Source organism: Pundamilia nyererei, unplaced genomic scaffold (assembly GCF_000239375.1).
Source record: "Pundamilia nyererei isolate P.nyererei 1_Seehausen unplaced genomic scaffold, PunNye1.0 scaffold00161, whole genome shotgun sequence".
In the NCBI taxonomy this organism is placed as follows: domain Eukaryota; kingdom Metazoa; phylum Chordata; class Actinopteri; order Cichliformes; family Cichlidae; genus Pundamilia; species Pundamilia nyererei.
This window is the reverse complement of record NW_005187562.1, coordinates 774,340-794,537: the sequence shown is the minus strand read 5'-3', so window position 1 is coordinate 794,537 and position 20,198 is coordinate 774,340. Positions and strand designations below refer to the sequence as shown.

General features: G+C 38.5%; 1 protein-coding gene across 1 annotated transcript in view; it reads left to right on the top strand.

Annotated features, from left to right (window-relative positions):
• nbas (NBAS subunit of NRZ tethering complex) overlaps positions 1–20,198 on the top strand; it is a 186,909-nt gene that overhangs the window by 93,334 nt on the left and 73,377 nt on the right. Inside the window, exons 40-42 of the mRNA XM_013913956.1 lie at positions 6,205–6,428; positions 6,633–6,743; positions 14,213–14,463. Coding sequence (XP_013769410.1) covers positions 6,205–6,428; positions 6,633–6,743; positions 14,213–14,463 — 586 coding nt within the window. The remainder of the gene's footprint in view (positions 1–6,204; positions 6,429–6,632; positions 6,744–14,212; positions 14,464–20,198) is intronic.

Sequence of the window (20,198 nt, the reverse complement as noted above, 5' to 3'; positions counted from 1 at the left end):
ACAAACATTTAAAGCATACCCAATTGTACTATATAAACACAGAGCCAGAGTATACGATCCGGAAAACCTGCTTAGGTCTTTGTATATCTCATTATGACATTTAGTTTTAGAATAAAAATCCCACTAATCACTATTAGATGCTTAAGTTTCAGTTTGTATTTGAAGATGGAGTCACTGAACTGGAAAAAATATTTCCACAGTTATTAACTTTATAGATTTGTTTCTGATTCAACCTGAAAGCAAAGCTCAAAGTGCTCTCTCCATAGCATTATGATGGGTTTTTGAACCAGCACCTTGCTTACATCTAGAGACTTTTGATACTGTTTGGTTATTGCATAGGGATTCTTTTCTTTTTTACAATTTCAAAAACGTCCACAGCAGAATTCCAGCTGCCCGTTAAGGGAGCTGACCTTGAAAGTGCTGGACCGTTGTGCCAGTTCACTGTAGCTGAGTTAAGTGGAGTAATGAGTTGGAAAGCACCACGATTCCAATGACTTTTCCTTCCTCTTTTTGTGCACATATCGCAATGGTACAAATTGCAGTCTTGTAGCACAATCATTAGCAGTCTATATTTTACCCATGAGAACTCTGTAAAGCAGAGCCACTGCAGAAAGGGTCCTATTAGACAAATATGTCCTCTAAAAGCACTGTTGCAGCTGACTGGGAATGCTTCAGACCAAGTAGTCTCCAAACCTTTGATTAGATGCATAAGTTTGACTCTGCTAAGTTACTCCTGCTCCTCTTGCTTGTGCTGCTTTTCTTACGATCACTCCCCTTCATGGTGTATTGTGACCCACAGTGCAGCCACGCCTATTTATGGAGTAATTATTCCTTCGGAGGTGATAACTCATTTTTTCCCGCCCTGTCTTCTCACTAATTATGCGCACATACTGTATACACCATTTACAGAATTAGTGCTAATGAGGCCACTGACTGTATAGCTAAGTGTTAAACAAGACATAAATAAAACTAATTACATCATTACTGGGATACTGTCTGGAGAGAGAGAGGGGGAGACTCTTTATGACTTCTATTCAATCCTTTTCACAGAAGGCAAGAGAGAATGTGTTAAATACTAGGTTAATCAGAAAAATGTGCGCATATGAGTGTTCTGTAAAAATAAATGTTACTATTCTGTTATTGATTGCACTGTTGGACTTTCAGACTGCTTGGAAGTTGAGAGGTAATATAGTTTCACCCACATTAGTGATGCGAATCCACAGGAGGTGATGTTTCTTGCAGCGTTGGGGAAACTTCTTTGCCAAACATCTAATTATTTTACACTGGAGTGAGTTGAATGACAACCAGTAAATCCTGGGAGGAAATATAGCTTAGCAAAGTAGAACATAAAGTACTTTGAACTTATTTGTTTTAAAAAAAAAGTGATGAATCGATAAATATTCATCACTTTTTACTCCCTGGAGTAAAGGAGACGGTCTATACGAAATAATAACTAAATGGAGAAAAAGTCACATGCTTCAAAAAAGGGAAGGAATGCCCATTTGCTCACTGGTTGACAGGCATGTGCCGTATCATATTTATATCATAATATAAATGTATGATACCATGATGACATAAATGATGTAGCAATGCCTTTTAATTACACTTCCCAGCAGGCAAAACAAGGAGACTAGTCTGACAAAACACAATAATATAAAAGCGTAAAACAGATTAACTTCACCAAAACACACCAAGTACAGCCAGGCTAATAAAAAGGAGACACTTGTAGTAAAAAGGAAGAGCAAATGCTGCCTGGATGTTACTGATGGAGTTTCATGGTGGAAAAGGAGGGCTTTAAGTAACTAGTTTAAAAGCTTGAACCAAGATACAACGTCCCAGACAGCTTTATTATGTAATAATACCGTGCAGCTCCTGAAGACTTACAAGGCTAAGTCAATTTTAAGTGTCAAGCACTTATGTTATTCTTTTGTTCTTACATTTGATTTATGCTATTTATGTAATGCTGCTGCTGTAAATAAAGTCACACTTCATCTGGGTTGCCAGACCATAAGTCTGGAAAAGAAAGATGCAAAATGTGCTTAGTTTGGTTTGCACTAACAGATGCTGCTGTCTGCAAGGTCCAGTCACAAACTAGAGTAAATAGTATAATGTAATATAATGTTTTTTTTCTATATCATCATAAATGCAGTGCATACCACAAACTTTCTTGAAATATTGCATTATTTCTTATAACTTTGAGGATATATTGCTGACCTGGTCACAACTGACTGCTAAATTACGCTGGAATAAAATATTAAACACTTACCATATGTGGAGCACAGATTTTAATGAATGGCTGTGCATTGAATGCATTGTCTGGGTGTGTCTTCTCTGAGGTCGGTATCAAAGACAAAAATGTTACGGCACTTATAAGAGGAGTGTCCGACGTGGGTAATTTGGTCAGTGTTCTTTTGTTCAGATTTCCAGTTGAACCTCTTAAAATGTGGATGTTGAGGCGTTGATGTTGATAGTGATAAATGCCAGTCATCTAGTGTCGCACATGAGGTTGTGGATATTTATGAATCTCAAAAGCTTATATGTTAATAATGCCGTTGATCCCCTGACTTTTCCTATGGTGAAATTTCCTGAGTATAAGTGGATGACATACCATAAAATTTGCAACACTTATTCAAGCTTGCCAGCTGTCTGTCTGCTTTTTAATCTTGACATTTTACCTAAAACCGCTGTTGTGCCTGCAGCCTCACAAAGCTCATCAGACCTTGTCAAGAACTGTATACTAAGCCATACATTTTACCTGGATTTGTACAATATGCTATACCTTCTGAAAGCGTTCCCATGCAGTAGATATAAAACATGTTGAGCACGCTCATATGACTTCTCATTGCGCCAGCGTGCATCAAAGTTTTACATGGTGCTATTATCTGCAGGCGAAACACTGGGAGGTAATGAGGAAAACGGCACTGAATGATAGCACATTAATATTTAATCAGGATGGCGAACTTGACAAACTCACAAATATCACTATGAAAATATTTTATTTGATAATTCAAAGGAGTTTTTGATGGGTACAGAGTTGTGACTGAAGTATAATAACATGGGAAATTAAGACTGAAATGAGAGCAGAAGCGTGTTTGAAAAGATTTGCGTGTGTGACAGAGGCTCTTTATTTTTACTCTGTTCCCTCTTAAGAAGCATCACAGTAAGGTGATGGTGCTGGTGGGGGAAAGAGCCTGCAACACCAGTGGAATAGCTGAAGGGAGAGGTCTGACTCCCCCGTCCCTCCCAGCTGTGCACACACCTACCTTATTCCATTATACTTTACATACGTTTTATACGTTCTTCTCTTTGAAGGAGGACAAAATCCCTTTTGAAGATATTTTAAAATAATGAAAAAAGCAATCGCATACATAAGAGGAAAAAGAAGAAAGAGCAGAGGTCTTACTTGCTTACTTTGAAGATAACTGGGATCGTAAAGAATACTTATTAGAAAGACGAAGGATTTCAGAGATTCTTTAATAATGAGCGGTGAGGGATGGAAGTATTTTTTTTTTTTTATTAATTTTTTTAAATTCAAGGGGAAATATTTTTTCAGAGAGGTAGCGGCGTAATCCTGATGGGGGGTAAAAGCACAGAGAGAGTGAGGGAGTTAATGCAAACAGTATTTCATCATGTTCTTCAAACATCAGCCTGTCCATCACAGTTTCAGCAGACTTTCTTTCTCACTCTGTGTTCTTTCTTTTTTGTGTCATTCTCCTTTCTGTGAAAAACTGTGTCCAAGACGGTGCCAGCATTTAGAAAAAGAAAAAAACAACTCCCCCGCCCATTCTACCCTTACTTTCCTTCTCTCATCCCTTGACTGCCTCCTCTGACTTCATATCTTTCCTTGCTCCACTTTTAATATTCTCCCCTTTCTACCTCTGTTCCTTTCCTATCCTGCTTTTGAACAGTGAATCCGCCACCATGTCTGCTGCTGAGGCCACATCTAAAGGCACACAGGGATAGCGAGAAGAGGAAGAGACGCAGAGAGACAGACATACACCTCTGTTTTCAAGCTCACACATTTCCAGCAGCCATAATTACCTTATGCAAATAAGATCATGAAGTAAACCATATCATCCTGCTGGGCGACAACATATAAGGTGCCAAAAACCAAATTCAGGGGCTTATTTAATTAGAACAGAGGCGATGAGAGAGATGCAACATTCACCTGCCTGTAAGTTTATATGCAGGGGTGCACATAAGTGGTCCGCAGGTGCGCATTCAATGTCAAAATAAAAGACGCGCACCAGATAAGAAGTTGCAAGGCGCGTTGGCGTACATATAAAAGGCACTGTTTTTGTCCGCTAGAGTGGGATGTTCACGGCATATTCTGCTCCACATCTCTGTGCGTTCATCATTTGTTTGAAGCCAGCTCACCTTCTGCAACCACTTTTCCGAGAATACGCGCTTCTTTTGTGGATCGGACTCCTTCTGATAGTTCTTTGGAGGTGGAGGAACACCAAAGTAATTGCTTAAAGGAGCTTCTTCGACATCTTTAAGAGTTCTAAACAAATGTCTGTCCTCCTCCAGAAAATCTTATGTACGCAATCGCACGTTGCAACTTCTTATCTGGTGCGCGTCTTTTATTTTGACAGCGAATGCGCACCTGCGGACCACTTATGTGCACCCCTGTTTATGTGACAGTTTTAATCATAAATGTATAGCCACAATCTAACTTCCTATTGGCCTGAATCAAGGTGACAGCTACGGTTCCTGATACGTTTACCTGTAATCTGCCGATGTGGAATAGAAATAGGTGTATATTTGAAATTGCGTGATTATACTGGGGTGTACCAAGCAAATTGATATAAGTCTGGACCAAGATGGTCTGTCCCCACCTTTTTTCTAAATTATTGCCATTTTTGAAAATAGCCTCATTAGTTTTTCACAGCAAAGCAGCAGAAACCTGTGAAGTTTTACATGCCACGCAGTGCAGCAGTGTTTGAAGCTCAGTGTGTGACACTGTTTAATGATGAGCTTTAAGAACAGTGTGCATTTGGTCCAACATGGCTCTAAAACCGTATAGTGCACCCTAGAATTTTATTTCAAATCAAATTATGGGGAGGAAAGAGAGACTCGGTTTGTCTTTGCTGGATTTTATGTTAAGTTGTGCTATATACAGAGCATGACTTCTGTACAAGTTCAGAAATTCTAAGTAATTTGCACAACAATCTGTGGTAATTGGACATTCGAGTGAATTTCATTTTTATTTTAAGCATAAAATACAGCCACATTAAAAAGAGGGTTTTAAAGCACTCTGTGCAGTCCTGTGAAAAAGAAGTACATCATTGTTGCTTCCATAGGAATTAAGATAAATAGCAGCCAGGTGTACAATACCACAATATACCCAGGTGTGGACGTACAAGCAAAGGCACCATTGGAAAAAAGACTTGTTTGGTCAAAGTTTCAATGGCCTAGTCAGCATCCACATGTGGCGCTCTTCCACATTGTTTCCTTTATCCCGTCTACCTCCCTTACCCCCAACCGGTTGTGGCAGATGGCTGCCTCCTTATTGTAGGGTCTTTACCTTCAAATATAAAGCGCCTCGAAGTGACTGCTGTTGTGATTTGGTGCTATATAAATAAAACTGAATTGAATTCCCGAGGCTGCTTCTACTGAAGGTGTGTTCCTGTTAAAAAGGAGTTTTCCCATTATCCTCAAGTGCTTACTCATGGCAGGCCATCTGATTGTTGGGGTTTTCTCTCAGTTATTGTAGGGTCTTTAGCTCACGGGGCCTTGAGGTGACTCTTGTGATGTGGCGATATGATACGATGAAAAGAAGAAGGGAAAAATAACGGAAAGGGGAAAATGAAAAGAAAATTAATTCCTGTGGCAGGACCATAAGAGAGCAGTGCAAAAACATCAATGAACTGAAGCAATGTTGTAAATACAAGTGGGCCAAAATTCTTCCACAACAATAAAGTCATACAGGAAACAATTACATCATGCTGTTGCTGCTAAAGGTGGTTCCACAAGCTGTTGAAACTATAAATTTCTGTAATGTAATATTAGAAATTGAAAAACTACAAACCATCTCCATTATACAGCAAAAACCATAAATTAAAGCCAAGCAGCCAAACTGCTAAGAGACCCACAGTGCCTGTACTTTTTCGTATACCACTACTCCTTCTTCTGCTGTTGAAGTCTAAAGCAGCCCCTGGAACCATGAGGGTAAAAATGTGAAATTTATTTTCCTTCTCACAGGCTGATCCAAAGGAGCTGATTCGATTGGTCACACAGCACGTGTCCTCGTATTCAGATTGGCCCGAGGAGCTGCAAAAGCTGATCAGCCAGCTGCATATGTACAACGAGCGTCTGACAGACTTTACCCAGGCACAGGTGTTGCAGGGGCTCGGCCGTGGTGTGGACGTTCAGCGGTTCAGCTCTGACGCTGATTACAAGAAGGAGACCATACTTGGTCTCACAGAGTAAGTGTGGCTTAAATGTTGGTACTTTTGGATTTGCACTGTAATTGGAAAGGTGCACTTTTTTTTTTTTTCCTTTTCTTTGTTTCTACTCTGAAAGATTGTTCATACCACACACTTGGACATGAGTGGGAGATAATGTCAATTTCTGCTTTAATTAAATGAAATCTAAAGACTTTCTTTCTGTTTTTGTACCTGTGTGTTTAGGACACTGGATGATGGTGTGTACAGAATCGCTTTGTCTCTGGCTAAGCGCTACAGTGTTCCTCTGTGGGAGGTCTACATGACCCACCTCGAGTTCCTCTTTACAGATAGCGGGTATACACACACACACAAACGTGTTTAATTACATTTGTGCACACACATCTGTCTGTCTCTTTGTTTTCATCTTCAGATTTTAAACTCTGAAAAGTGTAGCAACGCTCCCTTTCAGTTATAACAAAACTTACCTATATAAAAAGCCAAAACACCGCAGGCTATATCAAACATGTTGGGAATATGTGTGTTTGTGTTTTGTGAGTGAGAGGATGTGAACCATCATTTATTTGCTCTCTGACTTCATAGCTGGGTGACTGACTAGCTCTGCACCTTTGCTTGTTTTTACAGAATGCCAAAGCTGAGGTTGTGTATGTGTGTGTTGGTACGTGTGCACACGTGTGGCTCCGTGATAAATATCCACCTGTCACATTCCGATATAAGGAAATGGTTTATGGATTCCACTTAACAATAAATTACAGCCTATACTTTTCTCAAACCTGATCACAGCTATTCTGTGTGTGTGTTTCCTTCAAAACCTCAAAATCATGACAAATGTGTGAGGAATATTCTGCATCTGCAAAAGGCTTATTGATTTAACAAAAGGATGCAGGGAATGTTATAAATAGAGAAGAAATTTAAAGGGAAGAATAAATAGAGTCAAAACGTGTGCAAAAAGAATTTAGACTTTTATTGATCGTTGTAGGCAAATAAATTGTTTATGTTTTACAAATCCCACATGTTTAGGAGAAGCAGTCAGCTACAGTGCAGTGCCCAACAACTGAGTCCTTTGCTGTATTTAAGTAGCATGGTTCACTTTACTGGGCTAACAGTTGACCTCATTGCCAGTTTGCATATCAACACTTTAAACAGTACTTTAAATAGTACAGTGCCGTGCAGAAGACTTGAATCACCCCTCATTTCTTTGTGTTTTGCTTCTAAGTTGCCTTTTATGTGTTTTTTTTTTAAAGTGGTCTTGAGCAGTTCTCCAGGTTTTCTGAAGGTCTTTCAAAGATTTTCTTTAAACATTTATGTATCTTAGCCTGGTGTCCTTAAAAAGAATTTGCGGAAACTGAACAAGTATAAGACAAAAAGAGGAGGTAGCAGGCTTAAAAACATTATCATAATACGATAACAGTAGCTGATCTTTGAGTCCATGACCTGATCGGCACTGTATATTATCTGGGACGGAAAGGGTAAGGTTGTCAACAAACTTTTTTCCTAAGAAAAAAACCCAACAGCTACAAGTAGGTTGGGGTTTGAAGCCTGTCACCTTTTAAAGTTTCCCTCAGAAACAATCATGAAATGGAATCTGTTTCTCCATTAGAGATACCACACATTACTGTCTTTCAGAAGAGCTGGCAATTTTCCTTTCCCATGTGATGGCGGGGTAAATTGTTAAAATCACATTTTTTCGCTGACATAGATCAACGCTCTAAAGTCAATGTAGATCTCAATATGGTTACAGAAGAACAAAGTTAAAAATCCATAAGTATATTTCAGATGAAGAGAACTCTAAGGACTCATTATTAGTTTAAAGCACATCCACAGAATCAGTGTGTGCTTAGGGGGTGAGAGTGGGAGGCAAATAGATGGCGGGAGAAGAGATGGATGATAGAGAATGAGTGTCCCTGAGACAGTCCTATTAACACAAAATGTATGCTTCAGAAGAATCAATGTGCTGCTAAACACTGCCGTCGTCAGCTGTTCTCTGCCTCCGTGTATAAAGCTTTGTAGATGTTTACAAGTTCTCTTTATGGACCTGCTTTTTAATGACATCCTAATGACAGCTATAAATCTATCGAAGAGACTTGTCCAAACACAGAAATGGGTTCACATATTGGTCAGTGGAACCATCTGTTTACAGTTTTGGCTTTAAATCTCATGTCTAGCTCCACCTTTACATATTTGTTTCACATAATGACAACTTTTTCAAATATTCATGATTTGGTCTGTTGAAAAAAAAAAAAAGACTCATCTTGATCCAAGCCAACTGAATTTGTGAAGCACTTTAAAAACTGCAACCGCTGACCAAAGTGCCAAACATAGGAATAAAGATCACTACAACTAAAATACAAATAAAATTAAAAAAATATAAAATAAAAACAATAAAACACAGAGCACAATTAAATATGAGTGAATCAATAAAATCAACATTTCAAAGTAGTTTGAAAGATGAGCAGAAGAGGTGTCTCTGAGGAGCGGATTTAAAAATTATGAAAGCCCTATGAACTCCCATCACTGATACCACTTATGTGTACTTGACTGTTTCAGATCTTCATATTGAGATTCAGTTTTTGAATTTCAGGTAGATTAATAAAACTGATCCAAACAAAACCTCATTTGACCCTCAAAACGACACAGCTCCAAGTTCCTCGTGTCAGTTCCTACCTGCTGCCAGCGGCTGCTTGTGATGTATTTTCTGCACATCACTGTGTTCCCATTATGAGAAATAAATAGTCTTTTGTGGCACGTTCCCTTCAGACTAATCCCCAGCCAAGATGTGTTTTGCTTTGAGCCTAATGAGGAATCTTCTGAGACAGAGAGAACACCTTTAAAGTTTGTACCAGCTCTCTTCAGGTGCACATCTGGTGACCTCATATGGCAAATTAAAGTTCACATCATATCAGATAATGGCTGTGTTCTAATGCCCTAACAGTACAGCTCCAAAGGTGCCAAATGTATATCACTATATAGTCTTTAACACTGAGTTGATTAGAACTGCTCCGTCCCAGCTGATAAAAATCCGAATCAACAAAAAGAACTTCAAGGATAATTTTTCTTATTAACTTATTAACTCCTACAATGTTAGAACCCAAACAGAGATGATGATCTCAGATAATATTTGTGTTTCTAAAATCAACTTCACCATGACTTCTGCTTTGCTCTGTCCAACCTGGCCACTTGACACTTCAGACAGTTCAGGAATCTTGCAGGATGCAAATTATATTTATACTACATCTTGAAAAGAATATTAAGAAAACACAGTCTTCCTTTCCTGTCAGTGCAGCTGCACTTTAACTGCTATTTCTGAATAGATTTGTTTCTGGCATTATGCATATTGTGTATTTCAATACTTTTGTGCCAGATATGACTAATTAGCAAGTGACTGACTTGACTTTGAATTTTTTGAATTTTCAGTATAAATTAAATTGAAAAATAAAAATATCCTGCAATATATATTATGTTATATATTCCTCTCATAATATTGCATGCCCATAGATTGCATTTTTTTAAAAATATTCTCAGCTAATGATGACAATTTAAAAAACAAAAAACAAAAACCCCCCCCCACATTCCTAGCATTCAGGGGTAATGTGAATCTTGCTTTAGCTATACACAGGTTAGCTGCAGTACTGCCTGTATTCAGTTGAACGTGTTTGCTCCATAGAGACTGTTGATGTACTCTGCACTGAGATTCTTTAAGGATTGAGCCTGGACTTCGACCATGACCTGGGCATTACTCTAGGCATGCTTTTTGCTGTCATGGGGGACAACCAGAGAGCAGAATATGGACAGTGAGGTGCAACAGCATAACCTTTGGTTCCTCTGATGTTTTCACTTGTACAATAAAAGTATACCTGACCGTTAAAACAATGGATATTTTGGTGTCTTAAGAAGGTCATTTTGACATGCTGGCATTTATCCCTCTATGACATGCGCAAACTTGTGCCACAATCTCCCAAACAAACCAGACGTCCATCCCCAACTCAGCTGTTCCTGGGCTGTTTTTGAAGGTTAGATTCTGAATGTTATGAAGACATGTTTTTAAGCTATTCTATAGGCAGGATTTGAATTTGATTAGTTATTTTGATTACAAAACATCTGTAAAAATAAAAGCTCTCAGATTTAAGTTATTTCTAATTTAAATGAGAATTGGAACCAGTTCAATGAGGAAAAAAATACGTGCATTTGTTAATGTGAGTTCAATTACAGCACACGCTCTCTGTATGTAATTACTTCTTCATAATAATAGTGAGAATTTGGTAGTGACATATTTTCGATGTGTTTCAAAATGTGTATCAGGGAGAAATATTTTGGAGTTTTTTCACTTTACATGACTCCAAAGTGCAAAAACACTTTCACAGCCCTGTGCTGGACAGTCATTTGTAACCTGGTTAATAAAGAAGAAAACCCCCCACAATTATAACAGCACTGACATTTTAAATGATCATTACTGCTCTTCCAAAGCTCACCTACACTTTTGTTCTTCTTGCCACTTTAATTAAATATGACTCACAATTTTATTATACACTTAGGTCTATCAAATGTGGTTAAAGTGCAGAATTTCAGCTTTAATTCAAAGGCTTTTACAACATTTACATTAATTGTTTAGGAATTACAGGCATTTTTATGCAAAGTTCCCCATTTTCAGAGGCTTTTTTTTTTTTTTGTCCAAAGGCTAAAAATTATTAGAAATTGCAATGTGAGACATGTTAACTTTTTATTTTATGACAAATGAAGCAGACATAATATTAGAAGTGGATTCAAGGTGTTGAATTTGTATTTTTTCTTCATTGTAATTTTAAATATGAGACCCCAAAAAGATGTCAGTCCAAATGAGGGAAGCCATCATTCGGATGAACTTAAATCAGCAGCTTGGCAATGCCAAATGATGGTGGTGGATGATGACACAAAACTTCCACTTAAATTTCAGCTAAAATACATGCAGACAGAATTAGTTTCTGGTGGGAAAAAAAACCCATCTTCACAACATCTAATCAAGTCAAGAACCCCTGAGGAGGTACGACTATCATTGTCATGAATGGGATTACAAAAAGGCAAAAACCAGTGGGTCCACTCAAAATCAGGAGGGCCAGATTAGACCTTGCCAGAAAACATCTAAAACTGCACGCACAATTCTGGGAGAAAGAAACTCACTGGAGAGATGAAACCAAGATGAACTTGTACGAGAAGGAGCGAAACAGCTCAGGATGTGAAGTATATCACATTATCTGTCAAACATGGTGGAGGTAATGTTATAGAATGGCAATATGCGGCTGTCAGTGGAACTAGGTCACCAGTTTTACACCAGTAAAGAAATGGGATATTCTTCTATTTTTTGGGTTGGCTGTGGTTCAGAAGGTAGAGCAGGTGGTTTTATTCTTGGCTGCTCCAGTTTGCATGCCAAAGTACTGTTGGGCAACTAAACCCCAAGTTGTTCCCGACGTGTTCATTGGAGTGTGAATGTTAGGTAGAAAACACGCATAGAAAAAAAATGCTTGTATGAATGTGTGCAAATAGGTGAATGAGGCCTGTAGCAGAAAATACTTTGAGTGCTCAAGCAGAGTAGGAACTAGTTCATTTACTATTTACCATTTTAATGGTCAAGTTAATCTCAACCCAACAGAGTATATTTATTGAATTATGTTATTAAAATAAAATACAAAATTCATAAAGAGTCACAAACAAGCAGTAACTGAAGGTGGCTGCAGTAAAAGAAAGTAAAAGGAGGAAACAGCATTTGGTATCCATGGATTCAAAACTTCAGGCGATCATCGACTAAGTATAAAGAATAACCTTTTGTTTTAAATTCTGTTGTGCTTATCTATTAATTTTGAGCCTCTGAAATGGGGAAGGGTCTACAAATGTCTGTAATTTTTGAAACCCCCCTGAATCAAAGCTGAAAGTCTGCGCTTCAATCATAATATTGACTGATTTTAAAATCCACTGTGGTGGTGTACAAAGCTGACTTCATCCAGCAATTTATGGACCTAACTGTTATTCTCCCCTGGACAAATTGGCTCTTTACTTCAGAGTTTTATAGAGCAGAGTTTTATAACAAACAAGAGAAGACTGCAATGTGACGCTCCGGATATCACAGAGAAATAACCACAACCAAGATAAAGTAGCAAACTGTGTTGTGTGAGGAGCGAAATGCCACCAAGCAAACGGCAGTAGGTAAGCCACTACGCAGCAAACTTTTAATAAAGCTATCAGGCTCTATATATGTTGACCGAAAACACGCTGCCAGCTCTGGATACTGAGAAGAAGATATGCTCCTAATGTGAGCAAAGATGCAGTGAACACCTTTTGTCAATTGAAAGAATAGAGTGGCAGGGAGGAGATAACAAAGCAGAGCTTGGCATGAAAACTGAGCACTCTCTGCCAGCTTCTGTGCCTTTGTGTAGTTGCTCATAATGCCCCTCAAAAAAAGTCCTGGCTGGATAAGTCGCAATTTCTCTTGCAATTCTTCTTGCGTCGCAGTGTTTTTAGGCACTTTGGAGCTAGCGTGATTAACTAGTGAAACATCAGACTTTGATTGGGGTGACGGGCCGCCTGCGTACGCTTAAGAGGGAGACGAGAGGAAGAGCGAGCTAGGGAGTCTTCACTCTAAGTTAGTCGTTCTGTTGACTCCAGCCTTATTAGAGCCCCTGTTGTGAGGATGATTAGTGTTATTTACATTATCGAGCTTATTGTCAGCTGCCGCGCCGCAGCCAGGCTCTATATTTTTTTCATTAGCGAAAGCCTGACAGAGAGCCCAGAGGAAGCATTGTTCCCTTTGATGTTGTCCCGTTCTGACAGATAAACAGACTTCCACTCACACAAACGCACTCCCATGAAGCCACAGATTGCTCGGAGCCCCTCGGTGACTTCAAGCAACTAGCTTTACTTCGCCTTTGCCTTTTCGTTCTTTGTATCGCTCCCTGCTTAACTTTTGTTTGTGGTTCTCCAAGTTTTTTTTTTGTCATCTTCTTTCCAGTGTTTTTGCTTGTGTTCTTTTCACTTTTTCTTTTGCTCTTTAGACCACCTGCTGATCTGGACTGAGATTTGTAGCAAAACACGCTTAGCAAGGATGTGCACACGTCTTGTGCAACCTAAAAAGCTCACTGGATACATTATTTCCTTCCCTGGGAGCTCGGATATCTCCCCTCACATCAACTAATACGTTCCCCGCTATTGCTTTCCTTCTCTCTTTGTCTCTGTCTTCTCTTTGTCATAGCCTCTTCCCACTTTACCTTATTTATGTCTGAACTGATCAGCTTATCAAATGTATTCTTAGTGTGGTCTATGAAATCTTTTTTTTAAATTTATTTTTGTTGTTGTTGGAGGGACTGTATGCTTTGTGATAAGCCTGCAGATTGCTCTTGTGTTTTTGCACCACTGTTTTTAGCGCTACTGTTTTCAGAAATGACTTTGGAGCCAAATAGTCTCCATTGCTGGTAGTCTTCTCTTTGATTTTCTGTTGATGAAATGTGTGGGTTTTTCTGTTTTTGGTTAGCTGTGTTTTTTTTCTCATCTCTTTCAGGCATAGTGGCTATTGCTGTCTATATGAAAGGCTCAGATCTTTTACTTTCTGATGCCTGAAACTTCAAGTGTTCACACACTGCGTACCAATAGATATTTTTTTGTGAAGCCATTACAAACAGCAGGTTTTTACAACCACATATGTAAAAGCTTTAAACTGATAGTAGGCCAGGCTATTGTTGTGTGTTTACTACAAATCCAGCGATATAAAATTATATTTTCATTTCATTTTCTGCACATTTTTCCCTGTTTTTCTTATTCCATTCCCGTTTTCTCTTCCACAGCCTCTCCACCAAGGATATTGAAACCCGGAGCGAATCCCTCAGCTTGTTTGAGACTTTAAAGTGTAACCCTCAGGCCTTTTACAGCCACATGACAAAGTATGTTCTTCCCACTGTGGAAGGAACCGACCTCAACCGCCTGCTCTACTACTACACCTTACTAGATGCTGCGGGCTGTGAGCCTTACGTCACCACCACCATTAAGCCAGACTCTCATGTTAAACTACTCAAGAAGCTTCGGGCTGTTGCCAACGGTGAGGTGTACACTGTTTTTTATGGTGATTATATAGTATATGTAGTTCATAACTGGCATTTTGATTGTTGTTCTGACAAATCCCCCAGCTAAAACGTTTTGTTACTGACATAACCACGGTTCTCTGAAAACCAAGTGGGGGATCTTATAAAGGGGAAGTGACTTCTTGCATGACCAATCACAGGAGCTCCACTAACACCATGTTGGTCTAAGACAGACCAGTCACTGTAAGGACACAGGGACCCCTGACCCACTTTAAAATACATTTTAATCTATAACAGTTAGTCAGATTTATTTAGTACTAAGCATGCCATTACTGTTTTACAACCCTGTGCCAGGAAAATGATAGATATGAAGTCCAAGCAATAAATCAGATTAATTCAAATGGAATTTATTATTATAAAACAAATAAAACAACAATGAAGTCTGGAAGCCTGCAGTATCAACAATATTGGCTATGAAAAGATGTAGTTATGGTTTTAAAAAAATTCTTGGCTTTTATGTTTCAGGATTTGATAAAGATCATCTGGTCCTTAGCATGTTTTAAAGTTAGGCAAATACAGTTTCAGCTAAACTATAAAACATACACCACATCAACCCATGTCATTATTTAACAAAAACTAAGCCAATATACAGAAGCAGTGTGTGAGGAACTGAGTACGTCCCATGATTCCCTAGCTTGTAGAAGCACCTTAAGCAGTAATAACTTGAAGTAATCATTTTTTGTATGACTTTATTAGTATCTCACATTGTCGTGGAGGAATTTTAGCCCATTCTTCTTTACAGTGTGGCTTCAGTTCATTGAGGCTTGCAGGCACTCATTTATGGACAGCTCTCTTAAAGTCTCACCGCAGCAAGACTCCGGTTGAAATAATGGAGGTTCTGAATGTTGTTTCCCCGGGGACATTCACTGTGGCTCAAGTGAAAAAGAAAAGTTTGGACATGAAAGATGATATGAAAAAGTACTAACAGACTGCAAGAAAAAGAAGAAAGTAGGCAAAGGACAAGGAACATGTGATCCGTCAGCTCTAGAGGAGAAACTCACTGCAATGAAATATAAAGAAAAATCCAGATTCTCCAGCTAATAGCAGGATAATGCGAATGGTGACATTTCACAATAATATAAATATTTTTTAATGAAGATAATTTAAGAAAAAAAAGAGATATTTTATACATATATTTTTTAACTTAAAGTGTTAAAATTTACAGCCTCCCATTTAGAATTTTGCTGTCTTTACATGCAGTTTCATTTTTAATTTTTCTTATTTAACTGTAATTTTGGCTTATTGTGTTTTGGAAAACTGTAAATAATGACCAAATATGACGACTACTACTACTAATAATGATCATAATCCTACTGCTAATACTTGTAGTAATAATCATAATAATGAAAACAATGATGATAATGATGATCATGGTATTAGTAGTACTGCTAAGGGTAGTATTCATTTTAAATACTTGGTTTTAGACATCCTAAGACAGCCAGACCTTCATTTGTTTGTCTGCATGGTCAGAGACTTTCTGAGAAATCATTGAAATGTTCTTACGCGTGATTTACGTACACACTGAGCGCGAGCGAGGGTTATTATTCCACAAGCCTTGTGGTTTGTTCTGATGTAGCTTTGTAAACCTAAGCCATGTTTCCATGTTGTTTTTAGGCAGAAGAGGCTTTCTCCTGGCAACCCTTCCTAGCAAGCCTTGTTTGCCTTTTTTTTTTTTTAACCGTACTGCCATAAGCTCTAACATTTTACATGCTAACTGAGGCCCAGGGAGTTTGAGATGTAGATCTTGGGTTCTTTCATTTTCATTGAGTATTGCACTGTCTGACCTTGGGTGAGTTTGCTGAAATGTTCACCCATGGGAAGTTTGTCAGCTGTGAATGCATTCGCTTTAGAATGATGAACTTCAAATTGTTTGGAAAGGGCCTTATAACCCCGATCAGCAGCAACATTTGCTTCTCTGATGATATTGCTGATGTCTTTCCTCCATGGCCTTTTGTTAACATATACCTCAATGCTCCATTACCTGTGATAGCAGTAAAGGCGTGTTTAGCTTTTCACACAATTCTTGTGCATTGTGTCTTAGTTTTTGTTAAAATGATAATGATGTGGTGCAATATATCATGTGTTTTGGTTAATCTGGGGTTGTATTTACCTAATATAAGACCTGGTAATGAATTGCTATGTTTTTTTTAGTAAGTAGTAAGTTATTGAAGTTGCAAATGTAAATAGCTGATGCCAGGCACAGAGAATAGAATACAAAGTGCGTCTGTGGGCCAGCATTTTTAGACGGGAGGTCCCAGGTGAGAGTGTACACGAGTTGATGACCCTCCCATGTCAGGCAATTATCCAGTCCTACAAGGAATGCTAGACTCTTTGACAGGTTGTCACTACTGAAAAAAAAAAACCCCAAAACAAAATGAACCAGAAAAAAAAAATCATGGCAACATTTCTTGCTTTTAAATTTCTGTATAATTCCACTTATTTAAAAAGCGTTTTGTGTGAAATCATGAGGGAAGTTATTTTGCATTCGGCAAACAGGGTTATACTTTAGAAAAACAGAGTGCTGCCATTTCTATTTGCAGACTAAATAATAGCCTTCGTTTACTGAAGAATGCAGTTTCTGAAGAGTGAAACGCAACAAAAAAAACAAATTCATAGGGATAGTGCACCTGTTACTGGTGGGGGGAAAAACACCTCTGGCCTGTGCTGTCAGGAAGTAAAAGTCCAGACTTGAAGACAATCTGTCTCGACATGAGTGATGACTCACACACAGATACTGACATTGCTTCTGGTCAGCGGTTGTCATGTGGAATTTTAAAAAAACAACAACTGACCGTCTGAATAAAGCTAGTCGCTAACGTTTGACTGGGAAGAACAAATAAAACACCTCCGATCACATCCTGATAGTGCCAGTTACACATATTATCCTTTGTCTGATTCATCTTGCCCTTTGATCTTATTCTGCTTCCTTTTTTCCCTATTAGCTCATGTAGATGTTTTCAAAGATGAAGAGTAGCAGGGTTGAACCATGCAAAACTATAACGATATGGCTGTGAAGTGAAGTGAAAAAGCATCAATCCTATTGATATACCAAGGGTCTGAGAGAAAGCATTGCACTCGGTCCTCTCCCAGGACATCATGTCACTGGTTCAGCGCTCCAGGCTAGAGTGCTCAAACTTTGTTGCGTACGGGTGAAGCTGGTGTCACTTCTTGGAAAAGTTCAGTAAAGGTCAGCCAGGTGTCAGCTGTGTTTTCACGCCTCACTTCCTCCTTCTGCTCCTGATAGCGCCACAGCTTTTACTGGTGACACATGTCTCTGTTTAACACACTGAACCACACATGCCCAAATCACGTACACACACAACACTGAGACATCCACATCAAGACTGGGATGCAGTTTTACATAAAGTAAGAAAAATGAAATTAACTTTAAATGCACTAACTCCCACTGCTGCTTTTCAGTTTCACTAATGCACAATTACTGCCACATCACTATATTAGCATCTCGCTGTTTTCTCCCGTTTGTGCTTCTATCGCTTATTTGCAACTCACAATGACAGCGGCTGAAGGTTTACCACACAAAGAACTGTTGTTCTAGGCTGAAGTTAGAGATGTATAAGGAAATTGCAATCACATGTGCAGGTGGTCTGAATGGGACCTTTTAGAAGCAATCCAAATATAAGCCCAGCTCTTCACAGGGGGGACATAAACCTTGTAAACAAAGCAAGATGAGGCTCAAACTGCATCTTCTGGGCAAAAGGTTCCTCAGCAGTTGATGATCTGTGTAGAAGATGAACAGAAGACTAGTTAGTCAATAGACAGAACAATATGAACTCAAGGCAATTTTACATTGTTAAGTCTACATTTATTTTTACAGTGTTGTACAAAACTCTTGAGCCTTAATTCCTTTTTGATTACCTCCACTGAGGAGGTTATAATGAAACTTTATAGAGCTATTTAAAACTGTTTCTTACGGCCACTGGTGTACTGACAGCATAGTGTAAATGTTGTCAGTACACCAAGTAAATTGTAAATCTGATGTCAATTTGGACCTCTGGCCTCTTCTTCAAGGTCAAATAAGGTCAGATCTTCATAAAATGCCTTTTATCATTAAAACTAGTAAAAATTATAATACCTTTTTTGTAATGCCAGTATTTAGGGAATGATACTATTATATTGGTATTCTAAATATCTAATATTTCTTATAGTTTGTATGCAAATATGTCACATTTGACCGTATCTGCCTTTCTTTCAAGTTGACCTTACACTAAAAGTATTCAAATTAAAGCATTGTCAAGAGGAAGTTAGAAATATACTGTAGTATAATATTATATAATACCCTCAAGTTAATATTGTTATTAACAAATCAAGTCCCCTTATCTATTACCTACTCCAACATAATGTTTGTATAATCAGAGTCAATATCTGTTGCTACCCTTATCTGATTTTTACTGAACTACAAACTTCTACCAACTTTGTAGTTCTGCCTTGGTGGAGGTTTGCGCTCTGCTCCTAGAGTACTTCTTTTTTATATTTTTCTCCCCACTAGCCAGACTTTCTTGTAATTTTTTTAAACTGCTTGTGAGCAATAGTTCTTCAGGCTTTCTGAAGGTCTTTCAGATTTATACTTTGGACACTGCCTACTATATTACTCATTTTAAGCCCAGTCCTTGTACATGAGCATTTCTAGAGAAATGCTTTTTATTTGTTTAGCCACTTAACATTGACCTATGAAACCAGAAAAGGCCTAACTGAAGGGATGAAGCAGGGTTGTGCCTACACATAACGAAAAACTTGGCAAAGAACCTATTTTAAATTGTATCTTCAATTTTGGAGAACTTATTACTAGCAGCCTGTCACAAAAACCAGCTGGTTTCATATGCTAGATGTGGCGTGACGAAGAGACACCATAGAAAATAAATAACAGTGAGTGACTTCACATGGCCACAGGCAAAATAACCGCAGGCGAGCTCAGCACAGGACCTGATAATAAACTCCCAAGCAAGTGACTGAAGCGGCTACCAATGAGATTCATGAGTACTATTGATTGAAACATGAACTGGTAGTAAGTACATTAAGAGGTTACCTAGGTAGCCGGAGCCTTGCATGTCGACCGGATGTCACCTTCAAAGTAATGTCCGATGAGTGAATTGGTTTCAGTGGACTCAACTTTAGGAAAGGGAAACTGGGAGAGAAGGTTCAAATTACACAAGAAGGCAGTCTTTGGAATGTCCTTCAAGAAGCCCGGAGAATTAATCCTAAAGACTACTTCCATAAATGACAAGAAAGCTTACTTAAAAGAGTTCAGGCTGTGTTGAATAAAGGTGGTCTTACCCAATATTGGCTTTCAAGCTCAAGAGAATTGCACAAACTCTGTTTTAGCCTTATTTACGATATTTGCATAAATTTTGCCACATTTCAATACATTTCGGCCCCTATTTCCCATTTGTCTAGTAAAATATAAAGAATCGAAAGGTGACTCAAGGCTTTTCCACAGTATTCTGTTTTTAAGAAATCTTTTATACAGAATGCAGAATAACGTCTTGATTTCAGGGAAGCATGGATAGAGCTGCTAATGTTGCCCTAAACCAGCTTAAAAACACAGAAAATAAAAGAAAATGGATGCACTAGTTTTAAACAGGCAGCATAGGTGCTGACAGTTGCATAAATGCTGTTTAGCCATGGGGAGAACCAAAGTCCATGCTTTATTGCACCACATAAGCTACCAGGAGTT